At 42.4% G+C, this 20,642-nt stretch overlaps 2 protein-coding genes across 2 annotated transcripts; both read right to left on the reverse strand.

The window, feature by feature from the left end:
• Nucleotides 1-286: 286 nt before the first annotated feature.
• MTG2 (mitochondrial ribosome associated GTPase 2) lies at nucleotides 287-5,237 on the reverse strand. The gene is made up of 6 exons (XM_071446794.1): nucleotides 4,985-5,237; nucleotides 3,750-3,897; nucleotides 3,040-3,155; nucleotides 2,548-2,766; nucleotides 1,767-1,905; nucleotides 287-1,373 (listed from the first exon to the last, which is right to left on the reverse strand). The coding sequence occupies exons 1-6, from the start codon at nucleotides 5,168-5,170 to the stop codon at nucleotides 979-981; spliced, it is 1,203 nt and encodes a 400-aa protein (XP_071302895.1). The 5' UTR covers nucleotides 5,171-5,237; the 3' UTR covers nucleotides 287-978.
• A 734-nt stretch (nucleotides 5,238-5,971) lies between these two features.
• SS18L1 (SS18L1 subunit of BAF chromatin remodeling complex) lies at nucleotides 5,972-20,151 on the reverse strand. The gene is made up of 11 exons (XM_071446911.1): nucleotides 19,855-20,151; nucleotides 17,143-17,219; nucleotides 16,402-16,486; nucleotides 15,417-15,561; nucleotides 12,635-12,832; nucleotides 11,497-11,661; nucleotides 10,526-10,627; nucleotides 10,027-10,119; nucleotides 9,287-9,406; nucleotides 8,416-8,543; nucleotides 5,972-8,203 (listed from the first exon to the last, which is right to left on the reverse strand). Exons 1-11 carry the CDS (start codon nucleotides 19,921-19,923, stop codon nucleotides 8,177-8,179), a joined length of 1,209 nt encoding a protein of 402 aa, XP_071303012.1. The 5' UTR covers nucleotides 19,924-20,151; the 3' UTR covers nucleotides 5,972-8,176.
• Between the last annotated feature and the right edge of the window lie 491 nt (nucleotides 20,152-20,642).

Here is a 20,642-nt window from a genome sequence, read left to right on the forward strand (position 1 = left end):
TCAGTAATTTCCTCTATTTCTGACAGTGTCTCAGCACCCCACAAGCCTGTTCAGGTCCCTTATGAAAAAGTTTAATTATATGTTTTGATGAATTTTGACTTTCCATTATTAAGATAATAATCTTTTACAGAAAATACGACCAGAGTATACAGAAGCAGCTCTTCTTTCAGTATGAGGAGAGGGCAAAGATCACTGTTTTAAATTAAGATTCCTGAATTCCTAAAGTTTAAGAACACAGTCCATAAAATGATATAGTTGAAAAAAAAAAGGGACACACACACACAAAGAACTGAATGTTTATTTTATTTGATGTATCTAAGCCTAGGATTTCTCAGAACACTGCCTGAGATTCCTAAATGGGAGAACTCAGATGTGAGTCTCAAATGGCTGGTTCCTGGCCAGTTTATTCAGCTACTTAGCTGCTGCCAGCATTTAAATATAGTCAATTATTTATATTAAGGAGAAAATAATTTCAGTCATTAATTGCAGTTCTTTCATGTTCCTCCTCCCGAAAATTACTGAGCTGTGCCTCCCTTTGAGGAGAAAAATCCACACCAAAACCACAACAGGAGAAAAGTTTTAAGAAATTTGCCATAATATAAAAACAGACAAACATGGGGCCACGTGATCTTTAGAACTTTTGATTAGTGAAAAATGAGAAAGTGACTTTTCAGTCATTTCTACTAGACAGCATTCTCTTCATTCCACAGTATGCCAAACAAGAGCCAGGCTTCCAGTTCAACACCCACCATGATTACAATTTTCAAGCTTTGTTGTAAAACTTCAGAGACACCTCAAAGGTGAACAAACAAACAAAACAATCTTTCCAAAGCAGCAGTCCAGAACAAATCCCCATGCTGTGCCCTTCCATATTAACAACAAAAACAACCCACAGGAAGCCCCAGTCACAGAGATGCACTCAAATCTGCTATTTTAACTTTGCTCTCCTTCCAGCACAGTTCACAGCAGTTGTAGCTTCTACCACTTGACTGGGCTTTGTCCCTGTGACTGTTCTGTCTTCACAAAGGTGTCATAGAGTTCTCTCAGATGCAGCAGCAGCTCCTCCAAGTTGTCTCCTGTCAGCGCAGACACTGCGATGACCCTCTCAGCCACCTGCTCCCTAAGGAGTGCCAGATTGATCCTGGACTGAGCAAGGTCAACCTTATTCCCAACCACGACACAAGGCCTCTCAGACAAGCCTTTTTCATATGCTTCCAGTTCATATTTCAAGTCTTGCAGCTGGCTCCAGGGCTGAGGCACAGAGAGATCCAGCACGTACAAGAGGAAGCGGCAGCGCTCGATGTGCTTCAGGAAGGCCATCCCCAGCCCACGGTTCTGATGAGCACCTTGGATTAGGCCAGGAATGTCAGCAACTGCAAGAGAAATTTCACAGTGAATCCAGCAGATCCAATAAAAAACTCCCCAAAAATCCTCTCCAGTCTTTTACTGGCCAGTGAAGTACTTTTAAATTATATCTCAGTGCCTCAATATTAAAGCACAACTCATGCTAAGTTTGCTGCTGTTATCTTTTAAAATACCTAAATTTAGATTACTCCAGTGCAGACAGAATACAGACTGACAGTTTGGCACTAAGGGTACCTACAAGTGAAGGTGAAATGGGCTTTCAGTAGAGTTTTCTTTGAAGTTCTTTGGAACTAGCAAGAACACTACAGAACTCCTGAATCTATTTCTGCAGCATTTAAAAGCATTTACAAAGGTGACACAAATTGCTTTCAAGGTACACACAACAAACTTCAAATTCTTACCTGCCACTTGTTCATAGTCTTGATAGTGGACAATGCCAACATGGGGGTTTAAGGTTGTGAATGGGTAGGCAGCCACAGCTGGCTTTGCCCGGGAGATGGCTCTCAAAAGTGAGGATTTGCCAGCATTGGGAAAGCCCACCTGGAATACAAACACACAAATTTCTCAATCTTTAACAAATCTGAAAAATTCTGCTAGACCAGACAGTTATTCTGCAGTTGTTGGACTACATCAAGAACATTTTGCAGCAAAGCATAACTTTCACAGGTTTGCCAGCTGGTGTTAGAATATTTCCATACTCAAATACAAAAATAGCTTAAGCTCAAAGTTGAGCATTTTTCATTTCAGAGGATTATAAACCTGTCACTAATGAAGTCAAATGTTTAAGATCTGTAAAAAGAGAAATAGAGGGATGAAACAGATGATTTGAACTTTATAATTTAGGGAAAAAAAACCCAAAACCAAGAAAACAAGCCAATTTAAAAGAATTCTCTATCCTGTAGTGTTCATCGGCAGAACCAGCAGACAAAGCTGCTGTACATCATCAGCAACCACTGATGAATCTTGTTTCTCTATGTATAGTATGGACTTTAGCAGAAGTAGGACAACACCAAGTAGCACAAGAGTGACAGCTCTGTGAATGACTTTGGACACCCTTCTACCAAGTAACAGCAAGAAAGCATCGAGCTGTGTCTCCAAGCAAGCAAGCCAGGGGCCAAGAAAATGTTCTCTCACATTATTTCTTCAGTCAGTCAAGTGGAAGCTGAACCAACAGAAACTCACCAATCCTGCATGAGCTGTTGTCTTGAGCTCCAGATGAAGGACCCTCTCCTGACCTGGCTCTCCTGGAGTGAAAAATTTCGGAGCGCGGTTTTCGTTGGAGAGAAAGAAGCGATTTCCTCTCCCTCCAGCTCCTCCATGGGCTGCAATGTACTCTTCTCCATGCTGGGTGAGGTCAGCCACAACCTCACCATCCTCCTTCACCAAAGTACCAACAGGGACCTCAAAGGGAAGAGGTGCAAGCATTACACCGAAGCTCAAAGCCTGCAGCAGATCCTCCACCAGCTGATTTCAGATTTGCTGAAAATCACTCCTGCATATTCTCAAGGTGAGGAGCCCAAAAAGAGAATTGTCTTTCATGAAACTCACTTTCTGAACTCAAACAGCACCGTCAGACATTTACCCCCCATTACACGTGAGATTCACACACAATAAGGTTCTCCAGATTGAAAATCAGCCATGTAGCAAGCTAGCACCCAGCACCCACTGACTTACTTTAACATACATGTGTGCACCGTTAGCTCCATAACAGTTTTTGCTTCCTCCTCTCTCTCCATGAAAGCCCTGATAGAAGCGGAACACTGAAGAAAGTGATTTCATTTGCTGGTCAGCTGAAAAGTAAAATACACACATTTTGAACACATTGCTTTAGTAAAACAGGCACAGAAAAGTCAACTCTTGATTGTTCTTTCTCTTTTTGAATATTGCATGAGTGCACATCCTATTTACTATTTATTGTCCCTATTTTTTATTTACTGTCTCAATAATAACATATCAGGGAAGACAAACATCAATCTAAGTCGTGATGAAGTTTAACTGTCTGTACTTAGCTGCTTAGGTTTATTAATGTGGTCATTCCAAATAAAAATTAATTTGCTAGATTAGATTTTACAGCAGGGTGGTGGCAGAAGAAGCTTTATTCATCTTAAGAGGAAAATTTAATCAGATCTTAACACAGTCAGGCACCACTCACCAAAGTATCTGCAAAATACCTCAATTTTCAAAATTCTAAGGCTGTCAGTGTCATTTATGTCCTCCTTATCACAGCTCAGGACAGAACTTCAAAAGCAAAGACACCTCATACAGAAATAACCATTTTAACCTTTTTACCATTTCTTACCATCCGTGCAGGGCTGTTTGTGCTGGGGTGGGGTGTTAAGCAAGAAAACAACGGCACAAAACAGAACAGATTCGGTGAGGTTTACCTTTAAAAATGACATGACCCCCATCACCTCCATTCCCACCATCAGGACCTCCAAACACTTTTCTGGGCTCACTGTGGAAGGAATGGCCCCCGTCTCCTCCTTGTCCTCCAACCACGCGCACTTTCCGCTGATCCACGAAATACCGTGTCTGCAACAAGGGTGGGGGTTGCTACCTTTAAATACCATTTATCAGACTCATCTTCCAAGAAGGTTTAGTTATTAGCCAGACCTGCTATTTTTAGCCAGGATGAATTTCATTCAACAGTAAAAAAAAAATCAGAACTCTGAACCAGAACTCTGCTGGCATTCACAGATCAACTAAATGCACTGTACTGAGTGTAACAACAAAGAAAATCAGATCTCATCTTTCAAGTGTTTTTAAGAACTTTTTAAAAAGCAAATGCCTAAGGCTATGCTATGTTGATATAACTTTATCTCCAGAAAAGGGGCTGAAATTCCCAAGGGAAAATATTAGGGAAGTACATTCATTGACAGGTGGAATTGTTTACACAGAGGGATGAAAAGAGAAAGCACGACTGTGATCATGGTAACTTTCTAATTCTGTCAGTTACTAAGGGACTCCGTAATGAGAATGGCCTTTAAGGGTCACTTTAAACGGCACAAATAGTACGTGAGAGAGAAAAAGTCTTATTAGTCTTATGATACCAAAGATAAGCAACTGAAAAAAAACCCTCCTCTCACCTGAACTTTTGATAAGCAAATTTATACTACTACTAAAAAGCCTCTTTTAGAAAGTATTTGGCACCACCACACGGCGAAAGAGTAAACTATGGTTTTTAATGGGGAGTGATTTATGGATCATTAGAAAATAAGATTTTTCAGAGACGTGTAAATATAAAAATAAGATGAAGAATAAATTCTAGGACCCTGAAGTTTCTCTGACATAAAGTGATGCTTGTTTGGCAGCTGACTACACCGCAAGACTAAAAAACCAGTGAGAAACAAAACAATATTTTAGATTTAAAGCTAAAACACCGTTTTAGACCTTTAACTTTAAAAACCTTTTTACTTTCTGACTTATGGATGCTTCCCGCCCAAAGAGGCCAAAGGGGAAGAGGACCGCTACTACGATCAATGTGAGCACGGAGAATATCGCGGGGCGGGCTCATTTCCTCACTATTCTGGAAGTCAATTATATTTTAGCCAGTATTTCCTCACTCCCGCAGGGCCAGCGGCGGGAGGCAGCCCGAGCTCGCGGAGCGCCCAGCACTCACCAGCTGCCGCTCGGAAATGGCTCTCTTCTGCCTCAGCCGCCTGTCCTTGGCGCACCGGGCGCAGCCCGTGGAGAAAGCCGGCGGGCTGAGCAGCAGCAGGACCGCCTTCCAGGGACTGCGGCCGCTGCCCCCGGCCCCGCAGCGCCTCAGGGAGGTGCCCAGCCCGGCCCCACACAGCACCGCCATGGAGGGACAGGCACGGCCACGGCTCCGCCTCGGTCTCCCGGGCGCAGCCGCTGAGGCAAAGCCGCGCCCCGGCAGCCGCGGCCCGCCTCAGCCCCACCTCAACCCCGGCTTAGCCCGGCCCCGGCCCGGCCCCAGCCCCGCCTCAGCCCGGCCTCAGGCTGTGTGTCCCGAGAACGGCGCCCGTGAGGGCTGAGGCAGCCCGCGAGACTCAGAACGCAGAACGGCTTGGGTTGGAAGGGACTTTAAAGATCATCTCGTTCCCCGTCCACTATCCCAGCTTGCACCAAGCCCCGTCCAGCCTGGCCTTGAGCGCTTCCAGGGCTGGAGCAGCCACAGCTTCTCTGGGCACCCTCCCGCCTCTCGCAGTACCGAGCATCCTCCTCATACCCCATCTAACCCTGGCCTCTGCCAGCTCGAAGCCATTTCCCCTTGTCTTGTCACTCCAGGCCTTTGTAAATAGTCTCTTTCCGTCTTTCTCACAGGCCCCTTCAGGCACGGGAAGGCTGCAATGAAGGCACCCCGAAGTTCCCCTAAGCAGGCTGAACAATCGTGATTCTCTCAGCCTTTCCTCGTGGCAGAGCTGCTCCATCCCTCTGATCAGTTTGGTCCTCTGGGCCCTCTCCAGCAGCAGGTCCATGCCCTGAGGAGCAGAATTCTGCCTCCCTCGCTGCCCACGCCGGGATCAGCCCAGCACCCGGGAATTCGTGGGCTGGGGCATGGCCAGCTCTCACCACCAGCACCCCCAAGGAAAGGGTAACCTGTGCTACCCATTCCATCTGCCACAAGGAAAGCACCACCAAATCCACTTTCAGATAATATTTAAACTAAACCATTTCCAAGCATTCTGTATTACAAAACAAAAAATGATACAAGTCATGGAAGAAGTCAAAATGCTGGCATCACTTTGTTTCCACATTAATACATAAAAATGGATGACACATTAAATAAACGTTTTGTTATTAACAATTAGAAATATTAACACCAAAAATCATGTATAAATTAGGAAATAAATGTACAAACTATTTTCAAAGTGCTCTTTCAAATACATTATATACACAACATTCACGAAGTTCTTAATGTAAGACATTTCAGATTGATGTAATGTTGCTGTTTCGGTTTAAGTGTTGTTCATATTCTCTCAAAAGCATTTCAGCACTTTTAAAAACCACATAAAAGGCGTATTCCCAAAGAGCAATATTGCATTCTTCTGGCTACCTGTAATAGTAATTATTACAAAGAAAACAATCTTACTTCCTTTCTGTTCCTTGCTATTTGAGAGTACTTATTTGTATGAAAACATCAGCAGGAAAGATGAGAGAGATGAGGACTGACTGAAAAAAAAAGTCTTCTATTTTACTAGTAGTTGAAATTACTAACATAGGAAGGACAGTGCTTGGACAACATTTAACAGTAAACTCCCTAGTTGTCCAGTTAAAGATTTTCTTCAAAGGAAAAAAAAGTAATGAACTGAGAGATGTGTTTTTTCTGTGGTCTTTGTTTTTCAAAATATAAAGTACTTGAAATCCCATAAATAACACCAGTCAGACAAAGAAAAGGAGAAAATCCTACACAGTGTATTTACTTTTGTAAATTTGCAATTAATCTCATATCAAAAAATGTTTGTGGCCTACACAGCCATCCCAGCTTTTTTGCTTCAGAGCAATTTGGACACAGTATTTTGTTTAACACTTATATAAGCACTTTAAAAGCGCCCTTTTTTCACCCCCCAAGACTTTATAAGAACATATAAAACTGAATAGAAGAGACTTACATTGTTCATACTGATTTTTACATACCACTAGTTTTTCTCTCTAAATTCTCCCTCTATAGGTATTCTCTCACTGGTTGACCCCATTAATAGCTCCTCTCTCTATATGCATAATAGTGTCTCACAATTAAAGCTGAATTTAATTGCTTGTCTGCAATAAAAATGCTTTTTTTTTTTTTTCTTTTACCTCTGAACTATTTTTTTGTCAAGCTACAATAGGAAAATAAAAGTGATGATGAGCTGTGAGAACAACAGACCACCAAATCTGACAATATTTATGGTTATAATGCTTGCTGGGGAATCTGAGCAAGGGCAGCACAAGAATCAGAATAAAGAAGGATGCCAGCCACCTGCTTGCAAAATTTGGCACAAAAATGTATATGCAAGTTATAAAATTAGGATATTCAAGGTGGGACTTCTGCCAGGTGTTTTTCTCAGCTAAGCACGATATGAAGCAATATTGATGTCAAGCAGGCTGACACTGCAGGTCTCAGAGCTCCCTTTTGGTTTCCTTCCCACAACAGAAATACCTTTGTTTTCATGGACATATGAAAGGTGCCTCTATTTATTAACATTTCTATGATCAGAAGTTTGGATCCTCTTTCTTTATCTTTCACAACAGAAATGTGGACTTATGAGGATTACTGAATCATAGGATTTGGGTGGGTAGGTAGGTATTATAGAAGTTGCAGCTATTTTTTGTCATTTAGCATAGAAGTGACATTTTATAAGGAATGTATCCATCCCCTTGTTCTGTAGAAGTAAACTGAAGAGCCATGGATTTTGGAGGCTGGCAGGTAATCTTCAATGCATCCAGTTAAAAAAAGATCAGTAACTTACCACAGGGAACTTCCCTGGACTGAGATGTGACTGATGGGCTTTGCATTGGGCCAGACTGCAGAACAGTCTGGCTGTTTTCCAGAACGGGGCACAACTGTGATCTAATGATCCTAAAGCTATTCAGAAACATCAAGAATGGGACAAGAGAGGGTAAAATGAAAAACTTCTGTGTTGTATCAACATACAGTACTATACACAGCACCAAATATCAAACCATTAAAGCATTGTCTTGTTACCAGTAGTGCACTGCTTCATATCCAGCATGAAATGAACACTGTTCACATACAGACGCTGCTTTGTGCTAAGGGGTAACCAACATATTACAATTAATCAAAACTGCCTGTACATCCAGTTCAAAAGATTGAGATACTATTGAAAGGACACAGCACTGTATTCTTTTATTGCTGGTAATTTCCATATTGTCCCTGTAAAAAAAAAAAAAAAAAAGAAGAAATAGAAATGTTGAAGGATAATATATTGGAGGCTTACTGCAAGTTAGGCAATTTCTTTTGGTCTGTGAATTTTACAAGACCTACTGAAGTATCACCCATATGCCTGCCCCAAATTATCAGACAGATTTATAGACAGAGCTAACAGCTAGATCTGCTCTTTCAGAGCAGAGATTTAGACAATTTACCTGCTCATAGCCATAAGGCCTCTGTTGCTGAGCGGATGGGCCGGTTTGGGAAGCTCTGTAACTTCCATATTGCTGCCCCTGTCCCTGTTGGTAGCTGGAATACTGTGAAGAGGCTCCTTGTGCAGGACCTGAGAAGACAGTAAAATCCATTACAGGCAGAAAAATCCATTACAGCCTTGATTTGCTGGAGTTTTTAAGAGTTAACACAATCTAAAACATGATGCTAACAAAGTAAGCTCTGTGAGTAAGAACTGTGAGTAAATTCTGCCCAGACCTCCCCTCTAGGTTTACACTAGGAGGTGTTAATACTAATAATGATGTAGTTGCAGCAGTGTAAACTTCAGATTTTAAACTTTGCTCAAAAAATGTCATAACACTTCTAAGTGATGCCTCCTGAAATCTGTATTGGCACAGCTCAGTTATGATCTCTGTGCAAACTACCTTGCCTATATTTTAGTAACAACTGCATGTTTAAATTCCTCTCTAATCTGGCTGTGCCACCATAAGCAACAGAGGAGTGATTCTCTGGATGGCTGATGTTCTTTCTCATGTCAGTTCAGAAGCACTAGGTGTGTAGGAGGTCTGGGAACCCAGGCAGTGACCTCCTGATGATGTTGAACACAAAGTCAACATGAAGAAAATGTGTATTTTCTAACTTCTATCAAAAGAGAGAGGGATTCAGGATGAATGCAGTGCTATACTTACATATGTTACTGCCCAGAATCCCTTTACTAGATCTTTGGCTAATTTTGGTACATTGTTAATCCAAGGTTAATCAAGGAAATAGTTTACAGCCTATTTTAGCTTAGGAATGGAGGCATCAGGGTGAAACACTGAAAACACTTGACCAGCCACTGAAAAGTTTTCTTACCATATCCTTGCTGTTGTCCTGGGTAACTCTGTTGATTTGGGTATTGCTGCTGGGAATATGTTTGCTGTTGTGCAGCTCCCTGTTGGTATCCTGCCTGCTGCTGGCTGTACTGAGAATTTCCTGGAGAGGGAAATATTGGAATTGTTTGGTCAGAGATGAGGCAGGTATTTCACTGTACATGTGGATGATAAGGAAAACAAAGGTGTAAGGAGCCTTGGTCTAGAACTCATACACAAATACTTTTCTTAGAAACAAATGATTGGATTTTGCCAAGCAAGATGTTTATTTCTCCAGTGATTTTTAATTCTTTTGAATAGGAGTTACTTATTTATACACATCACTAAACAACCAAACAACCAACCTGTTCCCCTAAGTAATTTTTTTTGTACCAGAAGGGCTTCAGAAGGAAAAGTCACAAAGGTAAGTCAGCCAGGGTAAATAGCTGCTTTCTCAAGAAGCCCTCTCGTTTTATTTTCTTCTAGATAATGATGTTTATTCATATATCTCAGAAAGACCACGTATCTAGTTGTTACTGGTATTTTTTTCAAATACCTATGAAGAGAATTCCATTTGCTGTATCCTGAAACAACAAAATGAACAGAGGCTCTATAGGAGACATCGCTTCTCCTAAATGCCACCTTGCTTCATCATAATTCAGTTAATAGCACCAGTTAATTTAGAGTTCAGATTTCTCAATAATATATTGAATTTACTGCTAAGATTTTGCTGTGTTTTCCTACCTCCTTCATAGTAGTGTTGTGTAGAGTCGTCAAACGACCGGTCGTAGCTCTGTTCAGTATAGGATGACTGCTGATAGGCATAATCACCATGTCCTGCAAGGAGTCACAAAGATTTGTCAGATACATTCTTATTGGCACCATAGAGACAGTGTTGAATGTATATTTAATATATTTGATGAAGCTGCTTATGCACCAAGATGAGGCTAAGAGCAAATACAGACCCCTTAGGGAGAATATCGAATACAAGGCAAGGAAAGTCACAATGGATAGAACTCTTGTGTTTCCTAATCCAAACTGGGCTTTTATAAACTGGAGCAATTTATATAGCAGGGTGCACTGATGTGCATGTTTTGTACCAGGCTCCCATCCCCTGGGATTCTAATTTTCCAGCACTGAGACTGGAAATGAAGCACAATAGGTTTGCCATGTCCTTGGACGTGGCAGTCGTGGTGCTCTGCACTTCAGCAGTATCACAGTGAGCCCAGCTCAGAGGAATTACCATCTGGATAGTATTGCTGATTCATAGGTTCTGATGAGCCTTGGCCATGACTGTACTGCTCACTGTAATATTCTTCCTGACCCATGTACTGCTGCGAGGAACCTGCAAGGCACAAGACAAGGCACACTCAGCCTGTGCACTCCTAAGGGATGCGTTTCTCTTATCTAATTTTTTTTTTTTTTTAAGAAAACAAAGTTTATGTCTGGAAAAGCAAACAATTGAGAGCAATTATAAAGATGTTTTTCTCACTAGAAAAAGGGATTAAATTTGTAATCTCAGACAAAGATGGTTGAAATTGAAATCACACAACAGTCAGTAACACATCCTACAATCACTCACTTCTGCAGCAACACTGAAAGTAAGGGCTGCATTTCATCTACTAATCTGAGTTATTAGAAAGCACAGGAATGGATTCCATGCTCAAGAGCACAGTCAGAATTAAATATATTTTCATTAATACATTACTTTGTTTCTTAGCAAAATTCAGTTTATTTTCTAATCAGTCTAGCAGCTTTATTACCTCTTAGAACTTTATCCAGAGAGGTCTTACAGCATGGTAGTTATCCTCTGGTGTTTTCCTTTCCTTGGCCTAATTTTTCATTTTAATTGCTGGCAAACTGTGTCTTCTTTCCAGAAATGTGTTCCTTGCTAACTGTGCCATGTTAGGGCTGATCCAACACCATGAGAAAGAATTGAACAGATTCCCAGTGCCCCGAATGAGCTGTATATCAAATTGTTTATCTTTTCTTTAGATATATACGATCCCTTTTAGACAGAATTATTTTTCTAAACACCCAAAATAATTAAATAGATGAATCTTGAAGATAGATTCAAGTTCATCTCATTGTCATGATACTTGCACCATTCAGGATTTCCTGTGCTCCTGGGTGGGATTCTCTGTTTGTAAACGTGACAGACTGAGTGTCATGAGTCTGATGAGAGTTCTATCAATAATCTGATAGCAATTTTACCTTGCTGTGAAGCTCTGTAAGGGCCCATGGGTCGCTGCCCCATCATGCTGTTGCCTTGGTTGCTCTGGCTCATCATGGCAATGGAGGATTGTCCCTGGTAGTGCTGGCTCCCTCCTTGTGCTGAGTTGTAATGTGACGTTGCTGCTTGCTGGTGCATCATGGAGACTACAAGGGACATGGAAAAGACTGTTTTCCAAAGATGAACATGGGGCAGTTCTCTCCTAATCTCTTTAGAAGCAAGCTAAAACCTTCAGCTAACATGCATCCTGATAATTCTGTGAATTTTCCACAGGGGGAGATGTAGTCCTACTGGATTTATTTACTCTTCTGCACTGGAATCCAGAAGGGATCTTATTACATGGTCAGTTCTTGCCATTTGCTTCAGCAGATATTTAAAAATACACCCAGCCCTTGATTATTATTAGCTTACTCAAAAGAATGTAAAACTTATTGCAGTAGGGTTAAAGGAAGAAACAAGAAATGATTGTTCCTGTCTACCTCCTGACTATTTAATTGCTGCATTTCTTTTCTAATGTATTCTTTCTTGTGCTTCCATCTTCTCATATACCTGATGATTATAGAGTTTAAGTAAACTGATATTCTGGGATTTATTTGATTCCTAAATGTCATGCTGCTGTAAAGAATTCTAAAGCATCAGACATCCCATTCAATGTGATTCAACTAGCAAACTTTTTTTTGAGTTGTCTGCTAGTCTCTTAATGCCCTGCAAACAATGTGAAGTACCAATAAAATAACAAAATGGGTTAGTAATGTACAAACAGTGAATGTGTTATACCCTGGCAGGTTCTTTCTACTTGGGTAAAGGTGCTGCTCAGATCCCTCCCATGGCTGTGGGATTTGCTGCCAGGGCTATCAGATAATGCTGCTGCACCTCTACCTGACCCTCTTTTCCTCAGCTCAGCCCTAACCATGGAGAGTCAGCCTAAGTTAAAGCAAGTGTGAAACTGTTCTGAATTACACTGGCACCTGGAAATTCAGAGATGTCTGAAAGCTGTCTGTTCCTCAGGTATGTTTGTAGCTGTCTACAGGAAATATTTACAGAACAAAGCCACGTGTGGCAAACCCTCTGAGGTCAGAGGAAAGCCAGGGTGGCCCAGGAGGAGGCAGAGGCAGTTACCTGGGTTGGACTGCATGTTGATGTTCGTTCGAGAGACGTAATTGCCTATGGAGCCCTGGCCCTGCATTGGCACGTTCTGAGAGGCAGGCACTGTGTGGCTGTAGCCAGGGCCAGTCCCGTGGCTGCTGACAGTCATGCTCAGAGAGGTCGTGGGCATGGTGTTCTGGCCTGACTGCTGCATAGACACGTGGTTAGGACCTGCAAAAATTAGAGAGAGCAACAGGAAAATGTCAGCTATTATTGGCAAAGCACAGTGAGCGTGAGGCCTTGCAGCCTTTCTGAAATACCTTATGATAAGGCAAAACAAAAAAAACAAAAGTCCTCTTTATTAACACTCCCTGTTTTGTACAGACAAATTAAAAGTGCCTGCTGCACAGCTAGAGCAAACCTCCTCTTCCTGGCAGCCAAATCCAGGCTGTACAGGATTGCAGATGGGAAGAACAAAACCAGCAGCAGTGCCCTACAACCACTTCCTTGCAGGCAGCAGAATTTAAAAATGCCAGTAATTTCAGGTACTTCAGAAAATAGATGGACTCTGGGAACATCCCAGCCTTTGGAAATCTGTTCTTTCCTTCCTCTTGTCCTGTGGTTGATTCCTTTCCCCCTTCACACAGGTGGTGATAACAGGAAGGCACAGCAGTGGCTGAGAGACACTCTGCACATTGCTGCATCCACTATTCCTGTATAGTGGATATAACTATCTATAACTAGTATATATAACTATCTATAACTATATAGTTCCTCCATAACCAGCTCACCTTCTTAGCTGGGGCTTCTGAAGTACCAATGCAGCCTCTGCTCAAAGAACAACCCTATCTCTCCCTTTCCTGAAGTTTGACTAAAAGTACCTCAGGAAGAGGAAGATAAATTTTCCAAGTCACCATTACAATCCCAGTTGTTACTACCTTTCCAACATCAGATTGTAATCATCAGACTGCTCCAGATACATCCTGTATTTGTATCATCCTGCTTACCTGGCAGTGTGCTTATTTTTCAGAATTCTGTTGCGGTTGGGTAGCTAATATTGGGGGAAATGGGGTTCTCATTTGTTGTTTATTGCTGGAAATAGTTTTATGAATGAGTTTTACAAAGCTGTTTTCACTGTAGATTGTTACCATCCAAGCTGTGATGGTGCATATTGTTGTCTATCTAAATTCAGCCCTATTGTTGTCAATCTCAATTAATTTAGGTAGAACGCAGAATCCTTAGAAGAGGCAGAATTATGTTGCAATGTTTAAATAATGATATTTTAATTCAGGGTTATTAAGTGTATCTGCAGCCTCTGAAAAACATCTAACTCATTTAGTACAAACCTCATTAATTACCCTTAATGGTTTTCACAGACATCAAAATTAGAACATTTGCTGTAAATTATGATATTTTCCTCTGATGAAGAGATGCAAGCAGCAGTTTCAACAAGAGATAAAGAGAGCCAGCTCTCCTGAAATCAGTGGAGATGGGTCAAAATGCTGCCACAGGAAATTATCTCTGTGTTTTGCTCCAGTTTGTTTAAGTTGCAAAGCTGATCCTGGTGTAGCACAAGGTCACACAGTGTGTGAATGGAGATAGAGTTGCCTTGAGTGAGAGGTGGAGTGAAGCAAGTGATGGTAAACCTTGCCTTATTTGCATGGGAAAAATTAGAGATTCTTGGCCCTCTTTAAAATAAGAAAAAAAAAAAGGTTGGCTGATTTGTGATTGTAAGGGAAAACATGTGGATGAGTCCAGTCCTCATGGCTTCCAGTCTGGTTCTTTCAATCAGCAGCAAATTACTCCAGAGATCTGGAGGAGGCTGGGGAGCAAATCAGAAAACCAACAACAGTAGCACTAAAAATGTCTGTTCTTAATAACACAAAACAATGTTTTGACTGAGCTAATATATTACTCATACTCAGTATTAAATCTTTCAAAACAAAGGCCCTGAAAAATTTAGTAAGTTCACTTTACAGGTCCCTTATCCAATTGTGTAAAAGGTACAATAGGCTTGACCACAAAGGGATTTTCAAAAACTCAGAAGTAATTTCATGGCTTGTGTCTGCTCTTGAGTCCCCCTGCCAAGGTCTGTGATTTTACAATCAGATATTTCTATTTATAGAAACTGGTTTTGCTCTCTGTTACTCTGGGAGACACCCACAGAAACAACTGACTGAATAACTATGATCTACAAAATAAACAGATTATTCATAATATAAAATGCACATATTAAAAATTTGTTTTTAATTAGCTTAGTTGCATGAACAAAACCAAACAGATTATAGTATCTTATTAATATGAAATGTCCGTGCAAATTCTTTGACTGTGTAGTACAACCTCTGCAAGCTTCTGTAGAGGACAAAGACTGGTGCAACACCAAATGATTTGTAAGGAGAAATGTATCCTGGAAGGTCTTTGCAATCTGAAGGCTTGGTTGTGTGGTTACTCATGCAAGCAATTCCATTTTACCCTGGCCAACCCTGCCACTTCCATGACAAAAATACTGCAACATAAAATTTTTCTTACTTAAAAACTTGGATGCATCTTTCCTCGGTGATTTTCATCATGCATTAAAAAAAAAAAAAAAAAAAAAAAGTCTTTGATTTCCTCTGCAGAAACACAAAGCACTCTGCAGAAACCAACCCCATTCCTGCCTGTAGCCATTTTGTGGTGATTTCAGCGTGTGCCTGAAATCCCCATATGCCTGAAAGGTGAGTTAGGAGAGGTCTTTTCCAGCTCTCTAAGTATATTCTGCATTAATGATTTTGTTGCCAGGCAACAGCAAAGCAGCACAAAGGGGACCAGAGCTCACCATTGCTAATCTGACTCTGCATGAGGGAGGAGGGAGGGAGGCCGGTCCCGATGGCATCGCTGAGATTGCTCTGCGAGTGGAGGGATTGGTTGGAGGCGCTCTGACTCATCCCTCCCGGGCCCAAGTTTATGTTTTGCGTTGGTGGCTGCGAAACAACAAGGAGGAAAAAGCAAATTTTTGGTTAGGCTTTGAATTAGAAAAATAGCAGCCCCCAAATTAGCCTGACTATGACTAAAAACTGCCTCGGTTAAATACGCGTTTGCTTGGATTTTTGGGTGAATCTTTCTCGGTTTGACTCCTCTGTGTGAATGACATTGAGCATGACAGAGCAGCTGACAGGCAGCAGCACAGTGAAGGGCTTGAAATTATTGTGTTTGTCACAGAGTGTGGCTCCTGTGCTCGTTCCCCTGCACTCATGGATTTCCAAACACAACCACTGCGGGGAATGCATTAGCAAAGACAACACGGGAGCGTGGTGACAGACTGACCTTTGCCAAGCTCTGCTGCAGTTTGTGTTATGTGTGGTACTTCCCAAATCAATCCACTGAGCAAGAATAACAACATGTGTAAAGACAAACCGATGCCTGAGTGTTGAATTAGGTTTTTGATGCAAATCAGCAGCATTTTTTTCCCCCCAAGTAAAGAATAGAATAAGAACGGGTAAGAATATTGAATCTGGAACAAATGGAGCTGTTCAGATCTGCAGCACTGCATCATAACCCTTGAGTTATGGGACAGAGATTAACACAAATGTCCCATAAAACATAATTTAAATTCAGCAGAAGTAACTTTTGATTGGTGGTCTACTTGGCCACTTCAAAACTTTCAGCTGGAAAAATACTAAAAAACTGTTCATTTATAGTGATCAGTGACAGAATCAAAGAACATTTCCTTCTGGCATAGCTAATGTATCTGAGGGAAATAACTATGATATTAGTTATACTAATAACTAATTATTAGTTGCAGTAATTGTACTGGTACTTACAGCAGGAAGCAAGGACTGCATATTCTGGTTAGAGTCTGCTATTGTTGCCAAGTAAACCAGGTTTCTGTGCAAGATTTGTTGGTATCTACAGAACAAGGAGTAAAGCTCATTTGGAAAGGGTTAACAATACACAAAATTCCAAGGTTTTTTTTTTTCCTCTTTACAAATGGTTAATTAAATTACCTTAACCCATTTTTAATCTGTCCTAATAAATAGCAGTAGCAATGACCTGTGTCTGTGCTGTCACGTTTCCCATCAAGGATCAGAGTGCTCAACACCTCTTTTATAACAGGATAAACTTCAAAAGGATAAACTTGGGGGAAGAGAGAGACAAAATACACCCTCCTTTGAAAGCACTTTGAACTGTGCAGCTGGGACCTCCATCTTTGAGGACTGATACCCAGTCAGCTGCTCCAACAATCAGACACTTTTCCCTTCTCTGTCTAACAAGGGCCCTGATAGGAATGAAATTCCACAACTCCAAAGCCCAAAACCTGTTTTCCCTGCCAGCAAACTGAGAAGAACATGATTTTTCTCAAGAGTGCTCTAACTGGAGTGTTTACTCAAGTAAGCACCACCAGAACCATTTATGCTTTTTCACAGTTCTCCATGAACTGGAAAAGCTCCTAGAAAGGAACAGGAGTGTTTCCAAGAGCAAACCAACAGCTGTGCCACTGAGCAAAGGGAAGAGCCAGACTTCAGGAAACATTTCTAACAAACTCCCCAGTTTGTAATACTCACTGAGTACATTCTGCAGTTTTCCCCTTGCTCTGATAATCCATAATACATTGTATTAGGTGGTGATTTTCATCTAGCATCTGCATAAAGGAAATAGGACCAGAACATGTTACTATGAGAATTGTATAGAAGTCCTGTATTTTTGTGATTCTCCACCCTCCTTGGCACTGGATGTTTTGTGCAGTTTTGTTGCTTTGGCTGTTGTAAATTACCTCCACATGACTTTATTGAGCCACAAGGTTGATTCACTTATAAACAGTTATCTTTAAAGTGGTTACTTGAAACACCCATACAGAAGAATTCATGCACTTAGCTTGTTCCTTAAATGGCAGATAAATTCTGATGTTGAAGAAGGAAAACACTTTCACTGTGAGTTATCTCTGCCTCATCCCAAAGTATCACCCTACCCTTTCCAAAATGTCAGGTATTACTAACATGCCTACTTTTAAGTAGGAAACAAACTTTCAAACAATTAAACCTGCTCCTTTTCCTGCACAGGACTAGAGCATGCTGACAGCTGAACCTGATGAAGTACAAAATTTGCATCACTGCAGCTACTGAAACCATGTTTAAGAGAATTATATCCCAATATGTCCTTACTTTTATTTAATGAGCTCATAATATGATTAAAAGCTCAAAATACCCTTTGAGTTCTTCTGAAATTTCTGATACATTAGTTTGTCCCCTTCCCCCAGATTTCTTGTGAATGCAGCACACTTTCTCCAGGTGAATGAATAAAAAAAATAATACCAGCATGTAGAAATTTAGATTTGCCTCTGGCATAATGGAGCTTGTAGGTACCACTGCTATCAAGTGCTTGCAAGATTGAGCTTTTGAACCTCTGTGTCATCAGGGCAGGAGAGCTCTTGAGGAAAGAACCGTTTCTGGTTCAGAACTGAATTTCACTGCCCTGGAAATGCTATTTGATGAACTATTTTAGAGGAGCACCAGCACTACTCTATTGCCAAAAGCTCTGATTTCCTCCGTGTGAAATCTATTTTAGGAATATTTGATACTGGGATAAGATCAGCTTTGAAAGGCTATTAAAATTGAGTTAATAAATAAAAAGAAGCTGCTTATATAATATGAATGCAAATAAGAACAATATTTTTCATTGAAATGTGGATATGTTCTCAAAAGCTCACTTTAATGAGGACTTTTGGAGTTTATTTTTTCTGCTGCTCTCTCCGCATTTCCATTCTTGATTATAAATCCCATCCAGTTCCTGTGCCTGCATGTCTCTTCCTCCTCAGCATTGCTGTTTGTCAAAGAGAAGATCACTGCCAACAGCCCAACACTGATGGGCAGTCCCAAAGTAACCTGGCAGCAAATGCACCTCAGATGGGAAATGGTTCTGCTCACTATTTTTAAAGAAAGAACATTTTGAAGCTTCCATGAAGTTTATGAATATGCAAAAAGGAAAGGGCTGAAAATCAAACAGAAGGCACTTTTTATCTGCCCCATTGTCTGTGGGTGTGGGTTTAATTACAAACAACTCAATTGTGAAATCATTCCAGCTGATTTGGAGGTTAGAGAAAAACTTATCCACTGAGTCTGAAAAATTTCAGTATTTAAAACAATTGGTTCACAACACCACGTGCTGCAAGAGCTCCACAAAATGGGATGTTTCCAAACAGCCTCCTGAGATGCAAGTCATCTCTCTGGGCTCTCTGGTGGCAGTTTGTCCTGCCCTCAGCTCTGCTCTGTCTCACGCTGCCACCGAGGGGATTTTTGTCCCCTGGAAGTCCCAAACTGGCGGCAGATCACGGCTTGGCTGCCCAGCCCCTGGTGACAGGGTTGGGTGACACAGGGTGACAATTGCTGTGCTGGCAGCGGCGCTTCTGCCCTGGTCAGTGTCAGAGAAGGGACCCCACGGAGCTCACACCTGCTGCCACCACACCTGAGCCGTGGGGAACGGCCGAAATGACAGCAAAATGTACCTGACAAACAGCAGTGACAGCAAAAGCAGCACATTCTTTATTGACATTGGCAGCCTCGCTGCTCCTGACCGTCACCTTCTGCAGGAGAAGGGTGCCAGGGTCTGCTTGTGCTGCCAGTCCTGGGAAATAGGAAACAATAACTTCCCAACTCGGCACCCTCTGATCTGGCCTCCACATGAGACCCATGTGGGGATCTCCTCTCCAGAGGAAATCTTTCAAAACCTTTGTTTGTAACTAAACATCAATAAACACATCACAACAATAATAATAATAATAATAATAATAGTTTATGAAAAATACCAGTGGCTGGTGCTCCCTCTATCTTCTGAGAGATTAAAATTCTGCATCCAGATACAAAAGAAAACCCTTGCAAATTCAGTATTTTATTTCAATTCATTTTTTTAGGTTGGATTCTTTGGGGGCCAGAAGCTGACATACCATCATCAATTAATCGCATATTTGCAAATTTTATTGCCGTTTCCCAATGTACGCTTGGCAGCGTTTCCCCTTGGCGAGCAGCAGGGATAACGTGCCATCCCGATTTTATTCCCTACGTCCTTCTCTCGCTCTCTTTGCAGCGATCTGAACACCTTTGCTTTGTTCCACCTCCTCCTCCTCCTCCTCCTTCCCCCACCTCTCTCTCTCCAGCTGTCCATCTCTGCAGCCCTCGCAAATTCACGAGTTTTCCTGATCGCCCTAGAAATCAGCCTCCAGCTGCAGGAGCATGGGCAGAATAAATGTCTAAAATTGTCTGTATAAAAGCATGCTCTTTTACCTTCTGGATAGTTTGCTGGGTGACCTCCCCTTTGCCTCTTGGGCGAGCAGAAGCAAAGGCAACCGACATGGTGGGGGATTTTTATGTGTCTATAATATATCGGTTCCAGGCTCTAATAATATTGTTATTATCTGGCTGCTATTGCCGTGCGAGGATTCTCCGCAGTGCACGGGCAGGGGGGCGCCCGCAGATGGTACGATCTGCGCCCCGCGAACACCCGCGGGCGCCGCGCCCCGCGCCGCCGGGCACCGCCCCCGCCGCGCCCTCCCGAGCCCCCACGGCGGCGGGGAAGGGGCGGCGGCGCCGGTTCGGGGAGGGAACGGGATCAGAGGCGCCGCCGCCTCCCCGCCGCCCGCACATGGTGCGGTCCCGGCCGCCCGGCTCCCGCCGCCTCGGCCGCGCCGCCCGCTGCGCCAACTGCGTACGCCAAGTGCGTACGCCAAGTGCGCCAGCGCGGGGAGCGGCGCGGGGCCGCTACGCCAAGTGCGCTGCGTGGGGACAGCGGGGGACAGGGAGCGGCCAGGGCAGCACGGCGACACGGGGACAGGGATGGAGCAACTCTGCTGCGAGGGAACGCTGGGGAATCGGGGCTGCGCGGCCTGCCGTGGGTTGAATCGGTGACCCGACTCTAGTACTGGTACTGGGCTCTCCAGTACCTCTAGGGGACTCACAGCAAGGATGGGGCAAGGCTGTTTATAAGAGAGTGGAGTGACAGCACAAGGGGAATGGGTTCACACTGGAAAAGAGAAGGCTTAGGTTAGATATTGGGAGAATCTTCTCTGCGAGGG

The sequence above is a fragment of the Agelaius tricolor genome, unplaced genomic scaffold (assembly GCF_023055355.1).
Source record: "Agelaius tricolor isolate 1412-34295 unplaced genomic scaffold, bAgeTri1.0.p SCAF_23, whole genome shotgun sequence".
NCBI lineage: Eukaryota > Metazoa > Chordata > Aves > Passeriformes > Icteridae > Agelaius > Agelaius tricolor.